Source organism: Salmo salar, chromosome 15, assembly GCF_965601325.2.
Source record: "Salmo salar chromosome 15, fSalSal1, whole genome shotgun sequence".
Lineage (NCBI taxonomy): Eukaryota > Metazoa > Chordata > Actinopteri > Salmoniformes > Salmonidae > Salmo > Salmo salar.
Window position 1 is genome coordinate 30,201,039 of NC_138305.1, and position 15,158 is coordinate 30,216,196.

General features: G+C 42.1%; 1 protein-coding gene across 1 annotated transcript in view; it reads right to left on the bottom strand.

Moving 5' to 3' along the window:
• LOC145850464 (kinesin-like protein KIF26A) overlaps positions 1 to 15,158 on the bottom strand; it is an 89,162-nt gene that overhangs the window by 18,751 nt on the left and 55,253 nt on the right. Inside the window, exon 3 of the mRNA XM_082961479.1 lies at positions 6,920 to 7,384. Within this exon, the coding sequence (XP_082817605.1) occupies positions 6,920 to 7,384 (465 nt within the window). The remainder of the gene's footprint in view (positions 1 to 6,919; positions 7,385 to 15,158) is intronic.

Sequence of the window (15,158 nt, forward strand, 5' to 3'; positions counted from 1 at the left end):
AGTAAGCGTGCTTTGCCATAATTCCTTGTTGTTAGTGTATGGGGTTTGAGATTTGTAGTTTTAGCATTCACAAGTAGAAAATGTTGCTCTCTTTTTTCCATTCTCTTCTTATTCTCTTTCTCTCTCACTCCTTCCCCTACCCCTGGGAGGTGTGCAGGGTTGGAGAGTAACCGATTACATGTAAGGGATTTTTTTTAAACGGTAACTGTAATCTGTTACATTAGCAGCAAACTTTTTGCAATCAGATTACAGATACTTTTGAAAAACGAAATTATTACTTTGAAGATTACTTTTAAATTCAGAAAGAATGTTTGCGATATAATCTTTGACAATTTTTTCTCAATGACGTTCAAATCAGCTTCGAAAAAAGACGCATGTTTAAATTTGTTCCACCTCAGCAAGTCTGACCACAAGTCAGAGACCACTATGATGACACATCAAATTATGTTTGATGGATCGCGGGAAAAGAGCAGGAATAGGCTTTTGTAGGCTACAGTCCAATCTATGTCTTCCAATGGTGCGACTGCTGTCGACATCCAAAGATTATCCAAATTGAATAAACGCTTGGAGATAAGGATGACAGCAGTGGTGTAGTCTACGGCAATACGGATATCACTTATTACTGATATATACTGTACATAGCGCATTGATGTGAAACAATGCTACTCTCTCATTTAGCTATTTGCGCCTTACGGATTGTGGTTGTTGTGGATGGCTGTTCACAAATCGAAATGTTTATTTGAACCCGATAATGTTTGAATTCAAGAAGTTTAAGCTGCCTATCAATCATTGTTTTTGAAACCAGTGGACAGCCAGTGATAAATAGCTCTTGTAGCAGCTGCATAGTGCGGACCCAGCCTATGGAACAAAAGTGAGGCTTTTACTGCTCAATCTAATTCATGCTGATTAAAAAAGAAATCCATTGGCCTCATGGACACATGCTCAAACTCACACACTTTTGATTGACTTAAAAGGGGCAATCTATAGTTTCATCCATTTTTGAATTTATAAATTATATATATATATATCCATTGATTCTTGAAGAATATAACTTATAAATGCCTCATAGTTCAATTGTAAATGTAACAAACACTGTATAGCCTCGTAACATGGTTAAAACAATCATTTTGATATCATGGATGGCCAGTCCTTGTATCCATAGCTCTGTCTATTAATCTATACTTCCATATTTCCGAATCCTATTCTTGAAGATCAAGGGGTATAACATTTATTGGAATGTCTGGGATTCTGATAGACTTTGTTTTTTTATTGCAAAGAGCTAATTTAATTGTATTATTATATGTAGTAGAAAGCGATGGGTTAGAAGAAGCCTACATAACCAACCCATAAAGTAAAATGTAACATCCATATATGTCCAGCTATGTAAACTTTAACATTGATTTATCCAATAGTTGTCGTTCAATTGGTAACATATATTTTTGTCTTCTTCTAATGCCTCTTAAGGGGAAAGTAATCTAAAAGTAACTGAATGTAATCAGATTATGTTACTGATTTTGGGTAATCCAAAAGTTATGTTACTGATTACAATTTTGGACGGGTAACTAGTAACTGTAATGGATTACATTTAGAAAGTAACCTACCCAACCCTGGAGGTGTGCAATATTGGCACGGATGTTCGCGGGGCAGACCCAGGCACCGATGACAGCGGGAAGGTCACTCTGGGCAACAAGAAACGTTTAAAAAATGCTCACGAAATGTGATGCCTATGGGACTAATTGAGAGGGAGGAACCCTACAGTGTGCCTGCCATTGGGTTGGCTCAAAGTGACCTGTTGGTGATTTGAAGCAGAAAGCGAAACAACTTTTTTTTGTCGGTCAAACCTTTCACAGTTTGTGAGGCTGTTTGTCTGCACCTGGTTTTCAACATTGTGCAAAAAATACATATTTGATCGGCAATTCATCCTCTTGATCCCTTTCTGCTTGTCAACTAAGTCTGATTTAAATCCCAGGTGTAGGTTACAAAATAGAAATTAAACTAATAATATAGCTTGCTTTGTTGGTATGTGTCTAGTCCTTCTCTGTTCCCAGTAATCAAACATTTTAGTCTTAGTAAATTCAATGTTTAGTGAATGGAACAATTTATTTGATGGAAAATGCTTATATTCATCTAATTATACTCCTATATCTGTCTGTATATTTCAGCATGGTACACTGAAATGATTACAGATCCTTCTCTGATCTTTGATCGTGTCCTTCATAATCAGAGCCCAGTCCAAAATGGGGGAAGGCAGTGAAGCGTGAAGTGTACCCACTCTACCACTCAACCCAAGCCAAGCCTCCCAGATGGATGTCAGACGTGCTTATTCACCTCAGGTGAGAACCAGGTCCCATCTGTCAGCACAGAGAGGAGGGAGGCATGATCCTGGCTTCCTTTTCCTTTGTGTTCTCTTCCATTTGTCCTTCCCTTGTTTCTCTCAGTCTCAACATAAACCAACACCTTTCCCTCTCCTCCGAGAATTTGGTGAGTCACTTTTTTGGTAGGGTCAGCATTCGAAGGCTGCAGACGGCATTGAACCATCTGGCTCGGCCGAATGGGGTGGTGTCTCCTTAGAGCGTTACTGAAATGTCTCCTTGTCTCCAGTGCCCTCGCCTACCTCCTCCCTAATTAAATCAAGTGCCCATCTTTCATTCTCAGGCCTCCCAAATCCTATGGCTTCTGTAGTGTTCTGAGTTATTTTGCTTGAAATGGGAGGAGAACATTTTGAAATTAACAGCCCACACAAAGGCATATACACCCTTCTAGTACCGGGTCGGATCCCCTTTGCCTCGAGCACAGCCTGAACTCTTCGGGGCATTCTACAAGGTGTCGGAAACATTCCACAGGGATGTTGGTCCATACTGAAGCGATGGTATCATGCAGTTGCTACAGATTGGATGGCAGTACATTCATGCTGCAAACAGCCCGTTCCTTCTCATCCCAAAGATGCTCGACTGGGTTGAGGTCTGGGGACTGACCAGGACACTCAGGTAAACTAAACTCGCTGTTATGTTCCATTCAATGTTTTTCCACTCTTCTTCTTGTTTCTTGTGTTTAGCTGATCGGAGTGGAACAGGGTGTGGTCGTCTGCTGCAATAGCCCATCCGTAACAAGGATCGACGAGTTGTGCATTCCGAGACGCCGTGCTCACACCACTGTTGTACTGCACCGTTATTTATCTGTTTGTGGCCCGCCTGTTAGCTTGCACGATTCTTGCCATTCTCCTTCGACCTCTCTCATCAACGAGCTGTTTTGGCTCAAAGGTTCACCGCTGGCTGGTTGTTTTGTGTTTGTTGCACCATTGTCGGTAAACCCTAGACACTGTCCTGGGTGAAAAGCCCAGGAGGTCGGCCGTTTCTGAGATACTGGATCCGGTGCGCCTGGCACCGGCGATTATACCACACTCAAAGTCACTTAGGTTACTCATTTTGCCCATTCTAACGTTCAATAGAACAGTAACTGAATGCCTTGATGCCTGCCTGCCTGCTTTATATAGCAAGCCATAGCCAAGTGACTCACTGTCTGTAGGAGCGATTCAATTTTGTGAACGAGTGGTGTACCTAAAAACTGTTCGGTGAGTGTAGATCAGTACACACATCCACATGGACACACACACACACACACACACACACACACACACACACACACACACACACACACACACACACACACACACACACACACACACACACACACACACACACACACACACCCGCAGCTACTCACGTACGAGCAACCACATGGCCACAGACACACCCGCGGCTACTCACGTACACGCACCCACATGGACCCCACCCACAGACACACACACCCCACCCACTCACAGACACACACACACCTCACCCACTCACAGACACACACACACCCCACCCACTCACAGACACACACACCTGCCATACGTCCACTGAAAGGTCCCTACAGGGGCACTCAATTCTCTGAGGTGTCCAACTCAGGTTTTTGTGTAATTGGGATGCGATGTGCCAGCTCAAGGTCTAATTGCTTTCAGACACCGAGGAGGAAAAGGGGATACGATTGGCTGCCTTAAGCGGCACACGTTCAATCAAAAGCATTAGCTGTCCAACTCTTGGCAGCACAGAGGCACTTGTTGACATTGGAGGGAGTGGATGCTAACAGATACACAGAAAATAAACATTGAGAACAGATTGCCTGTAAGTCCCAACAGCATAGCAAATGAGTATACAACATACTTAGGATCATTATTATACAATACATACTGGGTGGATATACATTCATATTCTGTTTTCAAAAGTCTTTTCTTAGGTTTTTAGAGCACACATTGGGATATCAGGTGAGATGTTAAGAGACAAATTACCATAGTAGTCAAACCATCCTCCTTTTCTTGTATTGTGAAATTCAAAACAATTCTATTCAATCAGAAAATACATTGTTGAAGGTATCTGACTGGGTAGATAGGTTCCAGAGAGGAAAAGGAGAAGCGAGAGGTTTCACTTTTGCCAAAATCTGTCCAAAATAAGCCATATGAGCTTATTTTAGACCTAAACTTGTCACCTGCCTTCCCGCCTTTGGGACAACGACTCCCATTGTTGGGGCGAAGACAAGAGCATCTCGTCCTTATATACAGATCTCTGGTATATCTGCTGTAAAACAAGCTCTGACCAGAGGCTACCATGAGGCATAGAGGTCAGCCCTCAATGAAAACTATTGTAGCTGTCAATCGACACAAAAGACAGAAGATAAGCCAATCAGAGCTGTTCTCTGGTCCATCAGTCATCTCGGTGTCATCCTCCACACCCAAATCGTCCAATCAATCAAACCACTCAGTTTCTCATCCGTTTCTTCTCTTCAATCAAGAGAAATTGGCATTAATCCCATTCTGACCCACAGCCTCCTCCTCCACTTCGCCACAACACGCACTTAATGCCGTTGTCCAGCACTTCACAAATCTCGCCCGCGATCAATAGCGACCATTCTCTCTGTAGATTCTACAATGACCTCAGACAACATTTGCATATCCAATCCTCTCCCCATTGATTTCTGGCCCTCATTACAACCCCATTACAAACAGGAGTGTGATGCCTAATCTATAGGAGTGCCTCTATGGAGGGGTATACAGTTAGCATGGTTATGCTTTAGATGCCATGTGTCTGAAAGCAGTGTCTGAAACTAATCCAGACTGACTTGGCATGGGGGTGTGGGGCGGCCAGGAGGTCATTCCTGCCTTCCCAAGTTTAATCAGCCCATCACTGGAGTTGGGAGTTAGTTGGCACGTCGATGGATGGTACTTGTGTGGCGGTGAGGTCAACAATGGCCATCATCAGCATGATAATCCTTCCGCATTGAGATGACCTAATGTTCAATCTCCAGGTAGGAAGGTCAAGTGGTGTTTGGAAAGCTGTGATACCGGCTCGGAAGGTATTGTGCTTAGAGTAGGCAATCTGCTTGTTTAATGACTTCTGATGCAGCCTTGGGGTGTACTTTATTGTGATGGCCAACATCTATCTATCTACCTGGGTTTACCTAGGACTGACTGGACTGCCATCACAGGAGGTTGGTGGCACTTTAATTAGTGAGGACGGGCTCGTGTTAATGGCTGGAGCGGAATAAGTAGAATGGTTTCAAATATATAAAATACATGGTTTGATGCCATTCCATTCGCTCCGTTCCAGGCATTATTATGAGCCGTCCTCCCCTCAGCAGCCTCCACTTGCTGCCATCATTTTTCATGGGGATGAAGTCTGTCACTTGAATTGGCACTAGCCAAACAACCTTTACAGTTGTTTATAAGAAGAGTGTAAAAAGGAAGGTGAATAGAGTTGCCTGTAACTCTCCGGTGATATGAACCTCAGCTTTGTTTACCTTCTGTAATCCTCAGTGGACTGTGAGTCAGAGGGGATGGCATTTTCGTTTTGTACAGGCTAGATGATGTAGTGGTGTGTTCATTTCATTACGTCCAATATATGGATAGTTTATTTTTCTAGATCAGATAATGTCCTGAGTGGGATGCACAAAACAGTACAAGGTGGATTAAAAGTTATCTGACTAACTACTATGCATGATTATTCTGCTATGAATGGAGTAGGAGGTAAATGTTAAAAAGATAATCTCTAAAATAAGTGATATGACAGAGACTCCCAACTCCACTGTTTATATTGAGCTATGAGCAGGCACCTGCCTTGACACTGGTCATGTCGCCCCCGAGTCCTGATTAACACCCCAAATGACATCAGAGGGTGACATCTCATTCAGGCAGATGAAGGCCCCCTGTGGTTGCAGCCCTGTCATGCCACTTAACTGGAGTGGTATTCAAGACACCTCAGCCTTGAACTAGGAGTGCGAATCATGATGATATGGTTATAGGGCCAGCCATAAAATTGACACTGGGTCATTTAATGAAGCCTAATAAATAAGTGGCCTGAAAAAAATACATAAACTACAGTAGTTTCAGTCAAATACACACTATTCCAGAGAGATGGCAATGTCATGCTCGGCAACCAAACTCCTAACAGAAGCCATGGATGGAGAAATACGTCCTTTCCCATTGACCCTGGTCACAACTCCTAACTCTTTCTAGAGTCACAGCAATTCAAATTGTTCTGCGTTGCCAAGGTAACAGCAAAACCAAGGTCTTTTCTCAGACCTGAATGGTTTTGTCATAGCACATGGAGTATAAAAAAGTAGAATGTGTTACCGTGCAGCACTAACCAAAGTGAATGAAAATGGTAGCCATTCTTGAATGAAAATGGAGGACAAATTCATGGTGTCTTTTTTGCCAAAAAAAACAATGCATTTCGGCTTGAAAGTGTTTGCTAGGTAGCTTTCAGATGAAGGACAAACACGGGTCTGAATACATTTCATAATGCTTAAAAGACCGAAACTGTATGAATGAAGTCTAGCCCAAAATACTCTAACCTAAAGAAAACAAAAGAGAATATGAACTTACCATAGCAGAATGAGGATGATGATCCCTCCTGACACGAGAGACTCTCCACACTCCCTCCAGAAAGTGCTGTGGTATGGGAGTCACCGTGGACTTGGACCCTCCCATGTAGCTGCTCTGGATCCCACCCCAACCCTGGAGTCCCCCCCTGAACCTTTCCCCAGGAATCTGATCATAGAACCTGGGTGGCTGCTTGGCTGGCGAGTCCTCCATGGACCAGTCCTGGCAGGGTAGGGTGACCACGCTGTGGGCGGCAGGGCGGGGGGTCAGCCCTGAGGAGAAGGCTCCAGGATGCAGGTCGGGCATGTCTCCGGTGAGGCCCAGGGCTTTCTGCAGGGCCAGGCGTCTCAGGTGGTGGAGGGCAGTGCCACAGACCTGGCAGGTGCTGTCCTCTCTAGCATACGGGCCCCTATGAGGACACTGGAGGTGCTGGAGCTTGTCGAACAGGAACACTGCAAAACCCGGGTCCTGTGGAGAAACAACGAGATCAGAGTCAACCCACAAGTCAGATCTCAAATATTCAGGTTCGTACAAGATCGAACCATTTCTCTTATTTCTGATATGCCATACTCCTACTGATTCGAAAAAATACATTGCAGTATTCTATTAAAAGACAAACACATTACATAGCCTACATACATGCAAGCACACACACACACAGGCTCCAGGCGGATACCATCACAGAGGAGTGCACACCATCAAGAGCTAGGGTAGTCATGACTACCATATCCACTGATCAACTCAATGGCCTCAATGAAAGATGGGTATCCAAGAGTCTCAACGAATACAACACAGCTTCAGGAAACAGTTAGCTGTATAAGGATGTTAGTGATGCGCGGGTTGACTCATAGACCGCAGTCCCTGTGGATATGGGTCATGAAATATTGAGAGAAAACAATGCATTGAAAATCCATAAATGTACAATTCTTGTTAAATTCATATCTATAGGCTACATTGAGGTTTTTCTTTCATTACTTTTATCTGGCGTTAGTGCGTAGTCTTAAGTGTTAAGGCCTAACTGTAGCGCACCAAATACACGCCAATTGCCAAATACTTTGGGGCAGAAAAAGTTTACGTTGATCCGCTGAGGCAAAAAGGATGTTTTTTTTAATTCAATAAGAGAAAAGCTGCGAAATAGAGAGTTTAAAATTAATTGAAGGGAGGGCCAGAACAGTAGCCTAATGTTGGGGAAAGATTTGGTGAAGTGGTAAAATAGAATGATAGCAGTGCCGGCTATGTCACATGTGGTGATTGTGAGGCGCTATACACATTTGAGAGTCACAAGAGGAGGACTTCAAAATGACGTGTCAAGGGAACTGTACTGTTCAGATGGGTTGAATGGAATAGTAGCCTAACTGAAATCTTTACGCTGACTGTAGGTCTATAACCTCTCACATAGTCTAATATAATATTAACTCCTGCAGAATTAAGTATTTCTTGCAGTGAAATGATACACCAAATGTACATTTTAACTCGGGAACAGGAGTGGAGAAATATAATTTACTTCATTCAGCATCTTGAGAGAATGAATATGTGGTTAGGGACCGTCTGTAAAGGTACTATCTTAATCTGCATCATAAAAGCAGATAGTATTTCAGCCACTTAAATGTACATGTTGGGTAGTTTTCACAGCTTTTATTTCCTTAAAACCGGTCAAACTGATGTCATTTTTAGAGTCGCTTAATTTTCTCCCCGGTCCCTAGACATATTTGCTGCCCGAGAGAAGCAGAGATGAAAGATAAAACTTTACAGATGTCAACTAGATTGAAGCATTCATTCTATTGATTTATGACATTATTCTGGTGAGCAAAGGTTAATTTAGTATTCTAGGGCAAGAAGTATTAACAGAAGAGAAGCAGCAAGCCTTACATTTTTGCACTGAGTAAAGGGTCTGAATACTTATGTAAATAAGGTATTTCTGTTTTTTATTTGTAATAAATTTGCTATCATTTCTAAAAACCTGTTTTTCACTTTGTTATTATGGGGTATTATGTGTAGATTGATGAGGAAATCAAATAATTTAATCAATTTTAGAATAAGGATGTAACGTAACAAAATGTGGAAAATACTTTGAATGCACTGTACTTGCCGGCTACCACCCGGTACTCAACCCTGCACCTTAGGGACTGCTTCCCTATGTGCATAGTCATTTAACACTGGACACTTTAATAATGGACTAGTAACCCGAAAGGTTGCAAGATCAAATCCCCGAGCTGACAAGGTAAAAATCTGTCGTTCTGCCCCTGGACAAGGCAGTTAACCCACTGTTCCTAGGCCGTCATTGAAAATAAGAATTTGTTCTTAACTGACTTTCCTAGTTAAATGAAGGTAAAATAAATAAATAAAAAAACAAAGTAGAGTAACTTCAGAAAGTGTTCATACCCCTTGACTAATGCCACATTTTGTTGTGTTACAGCCTGAATTCAAAATGTATAAAATACATATTTCTCACCCATCTACACACAATACCCCATAATGACAAAGTGATAACATGTTTTTAGAAATGCTTGCAAATTTATTGAAAATGAAATATAGAAATATCTAATTTACATAAGTATTAACACCCTTGAGTCAATACATAGAGTTAGAATCACCTTTGGCATCACCTTTGACATCTGTGAGTCTTCCTAGGTAAGTCTCTAAGATCTTTGCACACCTGGATTGTACAATATTTGCACATTATTCTTTAAAAAATTCTTCAAGATCTGTCAAGTTGGTTGTTGATAACTGCTGGACAGCCATTTGCAAGTCTTGCCATAGATTTTGAAGACGATTTCAGGCAAAATTGTAACTAGGCCACTCAGGAACATTCAATGCCATCTTGGTAAGTAACTCCAGTGTATATCTGGCCTTGTGTTTTAGGTTATTGTCCTGCTGAAATGTGAATTTGTCTCCCAGTATCTGTTGGAAAGCAGACTGAACCAGGTTTTCCTCTAGTGTTTTGCCTGTGCTTAGCTCTATTCCATTTATTTTTATCCTAAAACACTCCCTAGTCCTTGCCGATGACAAGAATACCCATAACATGATGCAGCCAACGCAATGCTTGAAAATATGAAGAGTTGTAATGATGTGCGATGAGAGTCGGGAAGCAAGTTCAGGGAGTGAGTGTTTTAATAAATAAACATAAAATAACACACGAATAACATAAAATAACACACGATTACACGAACAACGAACAGAACTGACACAGGAACAGAAACAATGACGACTGGGGAAGAAACCAAAGGGAGTGACATATATAGGGCAGGTAATCAAGGAGGTGATGGAGTCCAGGTGAGTGTCATTATGCGCCTAACGCTGGTGACAGGTGTGCGCCCTAACGAGGAGCCTGGTGACCTAGAGGCCAGAGAGGGTGCACACGTGACAAGAGTGGTACTCAGTGATGTGTTGTATTGGATTTCCCCCAAACATAACGCTGTGCGTTAAGGACATAAACTTAATTTCTTTGCCAAATTTATTGCAGTTTTACTTTAGTGCCTTATTGCATACAGGATGCATGTTTTGGAATATTTGTATTTTATACAGGCTTCCACTCTGTCATTTAGATTAGCATTGTGGAGTAACTACAATGTTGTTGATCCATCCTCAGTTTTCTCCTATCACAGCCATCACAGTCAAATCTGTAACTGTTTAAAAGTAACCATTGGCCTCAAGGTGAAATCCCTGACCGGTTTCCTTCCTCTCCGGCAACTGAGTTAGGAAGGACGCCTGTATCTTTGTAGTGACTGGGTGTATTGATACACCATCCAAAGTGTAATTAATAACTTCACCATGCTCAAAGGGATATTCAATGTCAGATTTTTTTTTGATCCATCTACCAATAGGTGCCCTTGTTTGTGAGGCATTGGAAAACTTCACTGTTATATGTGGTTCAATCTGTGTTTGAAAATCACTGCTCAACTGAGGGACCTTACATATAATTGTATGTGTGGCGTACAGAGATGAGGTAGTCATAAACAAATCATGTTAAACACTATTATTGCCCACAGAGTGAGTCCATACAATTTATTATGTGACTTCTTAAGAACATTTTTACTCCTGAACTTATCTAGGCTTGCCATAAGAAAGGGGTTGATTACTTATTGACTCAAGACATTTCAGCTTTCCATTTTTAATACATTTGTAAAAATTAAAAATACATATAATTTTACTTTGACATTATGGAACATTGTGTGTAGGCCAGTGACACAAAATCTCAAGTTAATTAATTTTACATTCAGGCTGTAACACAACAAAATGAGGAAAAAAGGGAATCATTTCTGAAGGCACTGTATATCCTGTATTATAGTCAAGGCTCATCCTATATAACTACGACTGTACTCACCTTTTTTATTAATATAAGAATACTAATGTCTATACACACCATCATATACATATCTATTTATATTGCTCGTTTTAATATTTCAAAATGTCTTAATTCCTTTATTTTTATGTTTTTTATGTTTGTATTGTTTAGGTATTACTGCACTGTTGGAGCTAGGAACATAATAATTTTGCTACACCCACGATAACATCTGCAAAATATGTGTACGTGACCAATACAAATTTATTTGATGTATCTAATTATAGAAAAGTTGACTAAGAAATAGCCTACCAAAATGTTGGAAATCATAAGCAGAAACATAGGCCTACCTAAAAGCCTGTGAAAAAATCTCTCAGCCATCTCTGACTGTACAGCGAATTTTCTATATCTGCGGATGGGTTAATAGTAATTGCGGGCAGGTGAGGGTGAACAAACATCTGACCCGCACATCACTAAAGGACGTTACTCTAACAGGAAACTGTTCAGACCAAGACATTTAGAGACTACCTAAGGGCTCAGATCGGTAAAAAAGAATCCCTCCTTAGCAGAAAAGATAGGATGAGGCATAGAAGAAGGATAACACACGCAACAAAGATTTTTTTGCTCAAAGGTTTCCTTCCTTGATGGGTGGTGTAAGATATCTGCAGGGGTAAATATGAATGTGAGCCAAGAGAAAGACCTGAAAAACACCCGCTGTACTGTACTACCTTAACATCTGATTGAGAACATCTTTTTACAGAATAGGGTAGTTCAACAATGTCTAGTAATATCAACACAACAAGTTGTTGAGTACTCATGAGGGATAGATTACTGAACTCATCGCTAGACACCTTTTTTAAAGGAAATAAACGCAGCTGAACACATCTATTACCATTACCAACACTCAAACACTGTGAGTGAAATGTTTCCCTTTCAAATCATTATTCAAACACCTTGCCAAGAGGTCCTGATTCTGAAAAGTGACTCCCACATCTGAGCGAACTTGAACGCACACTGAACTCACGACAGCTGCTCGCAGTACCTCAACAACACACAGTGCACAACTCCTCTATCCTCGCACTGGACATTGTATAAAAGTTGATTTAAGGTTGGTAATAAACTGCGCTTGGCCCTGCCTGCGGTTGTGTCTCAGGCGTGAGTGGGAGTGGGAGTTCCCCTCCTATATGTCACTGAGGTTTATGTTGTGTTGGAGTGAGCCGGAGGTCAGGGGCAGAAAGAGCCATCCTCAGCAACAGTGCTCGATGATTGAGTGCTTTTGTCTGGGGCAGTGGAGCATGGGAGGGGGCTGACAGGGGGTTGGGTACTGGTGGACAGGCTTTGCCAGATGCTGCAATCTGTTCTAGGCTCCAGGGAGCTCTGCGTTCCAACGACCTGTTCCTTATCTGACTTAGATAACTTTTTGGGATAAAAAAACAACATTGTTGAGAATGTCTCTCGTGATTTTGCGCACAATGTCATGCGAGAGGAATGAGTGGTTCTTCTGAAATAGACAGCCTTATCACATGAGACATGACTGGTGGATGAGAAACCAAATACAAAGGGACCCAAACTAAAAAATGCCCAATTGAGTTAGTTATTGCCTTCTGTCTGGAGTCTGGACTCAAATTCTTGTAATATCAGCTCTTGTGTGTCTGTAAGGTAATGCATAACAAGCACTGGTGTGTCTGTATGGTAATGCATAACAAGCATTTCCCGTAACAATGATACAAAATGGTCTGGCTTTTGTCAGTCTATAATCTACGTTTTAACAGCTGTCGAGCTTCTAAAAGTCCTGCACACAGATGGAAGCTCCCGGTACGACCCAGAGTCTCTCAAAGACCATCCACCCTCCCCCCTGACTCGTCAATACCCACTTGTGTACCGCAGGCCCAAAAACAATCCTATTGGAAGGTCTTCTCACTTTGTCCAGAGATTTAAGAGCATGATGTTGGCTGTGGTTCCTACTGTCAAAATGGATGCCGGAGTCCTTTGCCAGGAGAAACAGCAGGGTTGTGACCTCCCTTTGTAATGAGTCAATGCCTTTGAATGGGAGAATGTCTCCATGTCTCTGCTCCGAGTGTGTCTGCGCTGGGCCCTGCATACCCATAGACCCAGACCCGGGTGGCAGTAGCCAGGCACACTTTGGAGACACTCCAGACAAGAGGCTTTTGGGGGGACATTGCGATAGTTTACAACCCCAAACCTGCTCATCATTGCCTTTGTCTCATGGCCCGTTGAAAGAGACAGACTGTGGAGTCTGGTGAGGGTAAAGGCGTAGTACTGTACATCTGTTTGAAGGGATCCCAAAGACGTGAGTGACGTTGTTCAACAAGTGTCAGTGACGCTATCAACGGTGGCGGTGCTGAAACCTGGTTTCCACATTTGAACTGACACAAGACAGTCCAATATTATCATTCTAATATCACACTGAAATTGAAAGGATAGTTATTAGGAGAGTACACCTCTTGAAATAATCCCATTTCTATGCCTTCTGGAGGAAGCGTCCTTAATGAATTTACACCATGGGACTTCACTGTAAAACAACCAGGGGAGAATGACATATTGTTATTGATGACAGTGTCAACAGTGTAGAGAATGAGACCTAAAGTACTGTCACCTGGGTTAGGAGTGGCTTCTCTTTATAGATCTCTCTGAGGAGAATACACCTGTGTTCACACAGTATTGAAAGTTATGCTGAGACATACATACAAATACTGTGTGTAAACTGTATAGGTTTCTGATTACAGTGATATGATAGGGGACAAAGAGATGTTTCTGATTACAGTGATATGACAGGGACTAAGAGAAGACTACTGTTTCCAACATACATTCCATCCCAGTCTTCATGTTCTCTGCTTTCTGTCTGCTTCCTTCTCTTTACAAACAGACCAGAGGGGAAATAGTAGGTTTACACTATACAGCAGCAAGGATACAACAGCCAATTCTAATCTATACTTTCTCACACAAGTGTGTCTCCTGCACAGTTTATGGACTTCCTACCACAGCCTGTTGAGTTAAGCTGTTAACTAGCCACACAATGCGGCCATGTTTTCTTAAACTTCTAACGCCTACACATACAAATACGGGTACCGCGTCATTAACAGTCGATGCCCAGGGTGTTTAAACAACAAAACAATGGTGTTTCCCCTTTCTCCCTTCTCCTAATGCTTGAGAAACTGTTGAGACAGACGTGACTATTCTTTCTAAATTGGCCCCTGGTACCCCTGGTGCCTATGAGGGTACAGTGGTTCTACAGTGGACCAGCTGGAGTCTGCGACTTCTAACCTCCTTGCCCCTTACTTTCCCACAGGTACTGAGAGAGCTTGGCCTACTGTGAGGCCAACAGAATTACCTTTTGCATGTTTTATCAGATGTAGAGATGGAGGTTAGGAAACCATAATAATAGCCCTTGTCACGACTTCCACCGAAGTCAGTTCCTCTCCTTGTTCGGGCAGCGTTCGGCGGTCGACGTTGCCGGTCTTCTAGCCAACATCGATCCACTTTTCATTTTCCATTTGTTTTGCCTTGTTTTCCTACACACCTGGTTTTCATTTCCCTCATTAATTGTTATGTATTTAACCCTCTGTTCCCCCCATGTCTTTGTGTGGAATTGTTTGTTGTAAGTCAATTGGAGGTGTACCTGTGGATGTATTTCAAGGCCTACCTTCAAAATCAGTGCCTCTTTGCTTGACATCATGGGAAAATCAAAAGAAATCAGCCAAGGCCTCAGAAAAATAATTGTAGACCTCCACAAGTCTGGTTCATCCTTGGGAGCAATTTCCAAATGCCTGAAGGTACCACGTTCATCTGTACAAACAATAGAACGCAAGTATAAACACCATGGGACCACGCAGCCGTCATACCGCTCAGGAAGGAGACGCATTCTGTCTCTTAGAGATGAACGTACTTTGGTGAGAAAAGAGCAAATCAATACCAGAACAACAGCAAAGGACCTTGTTG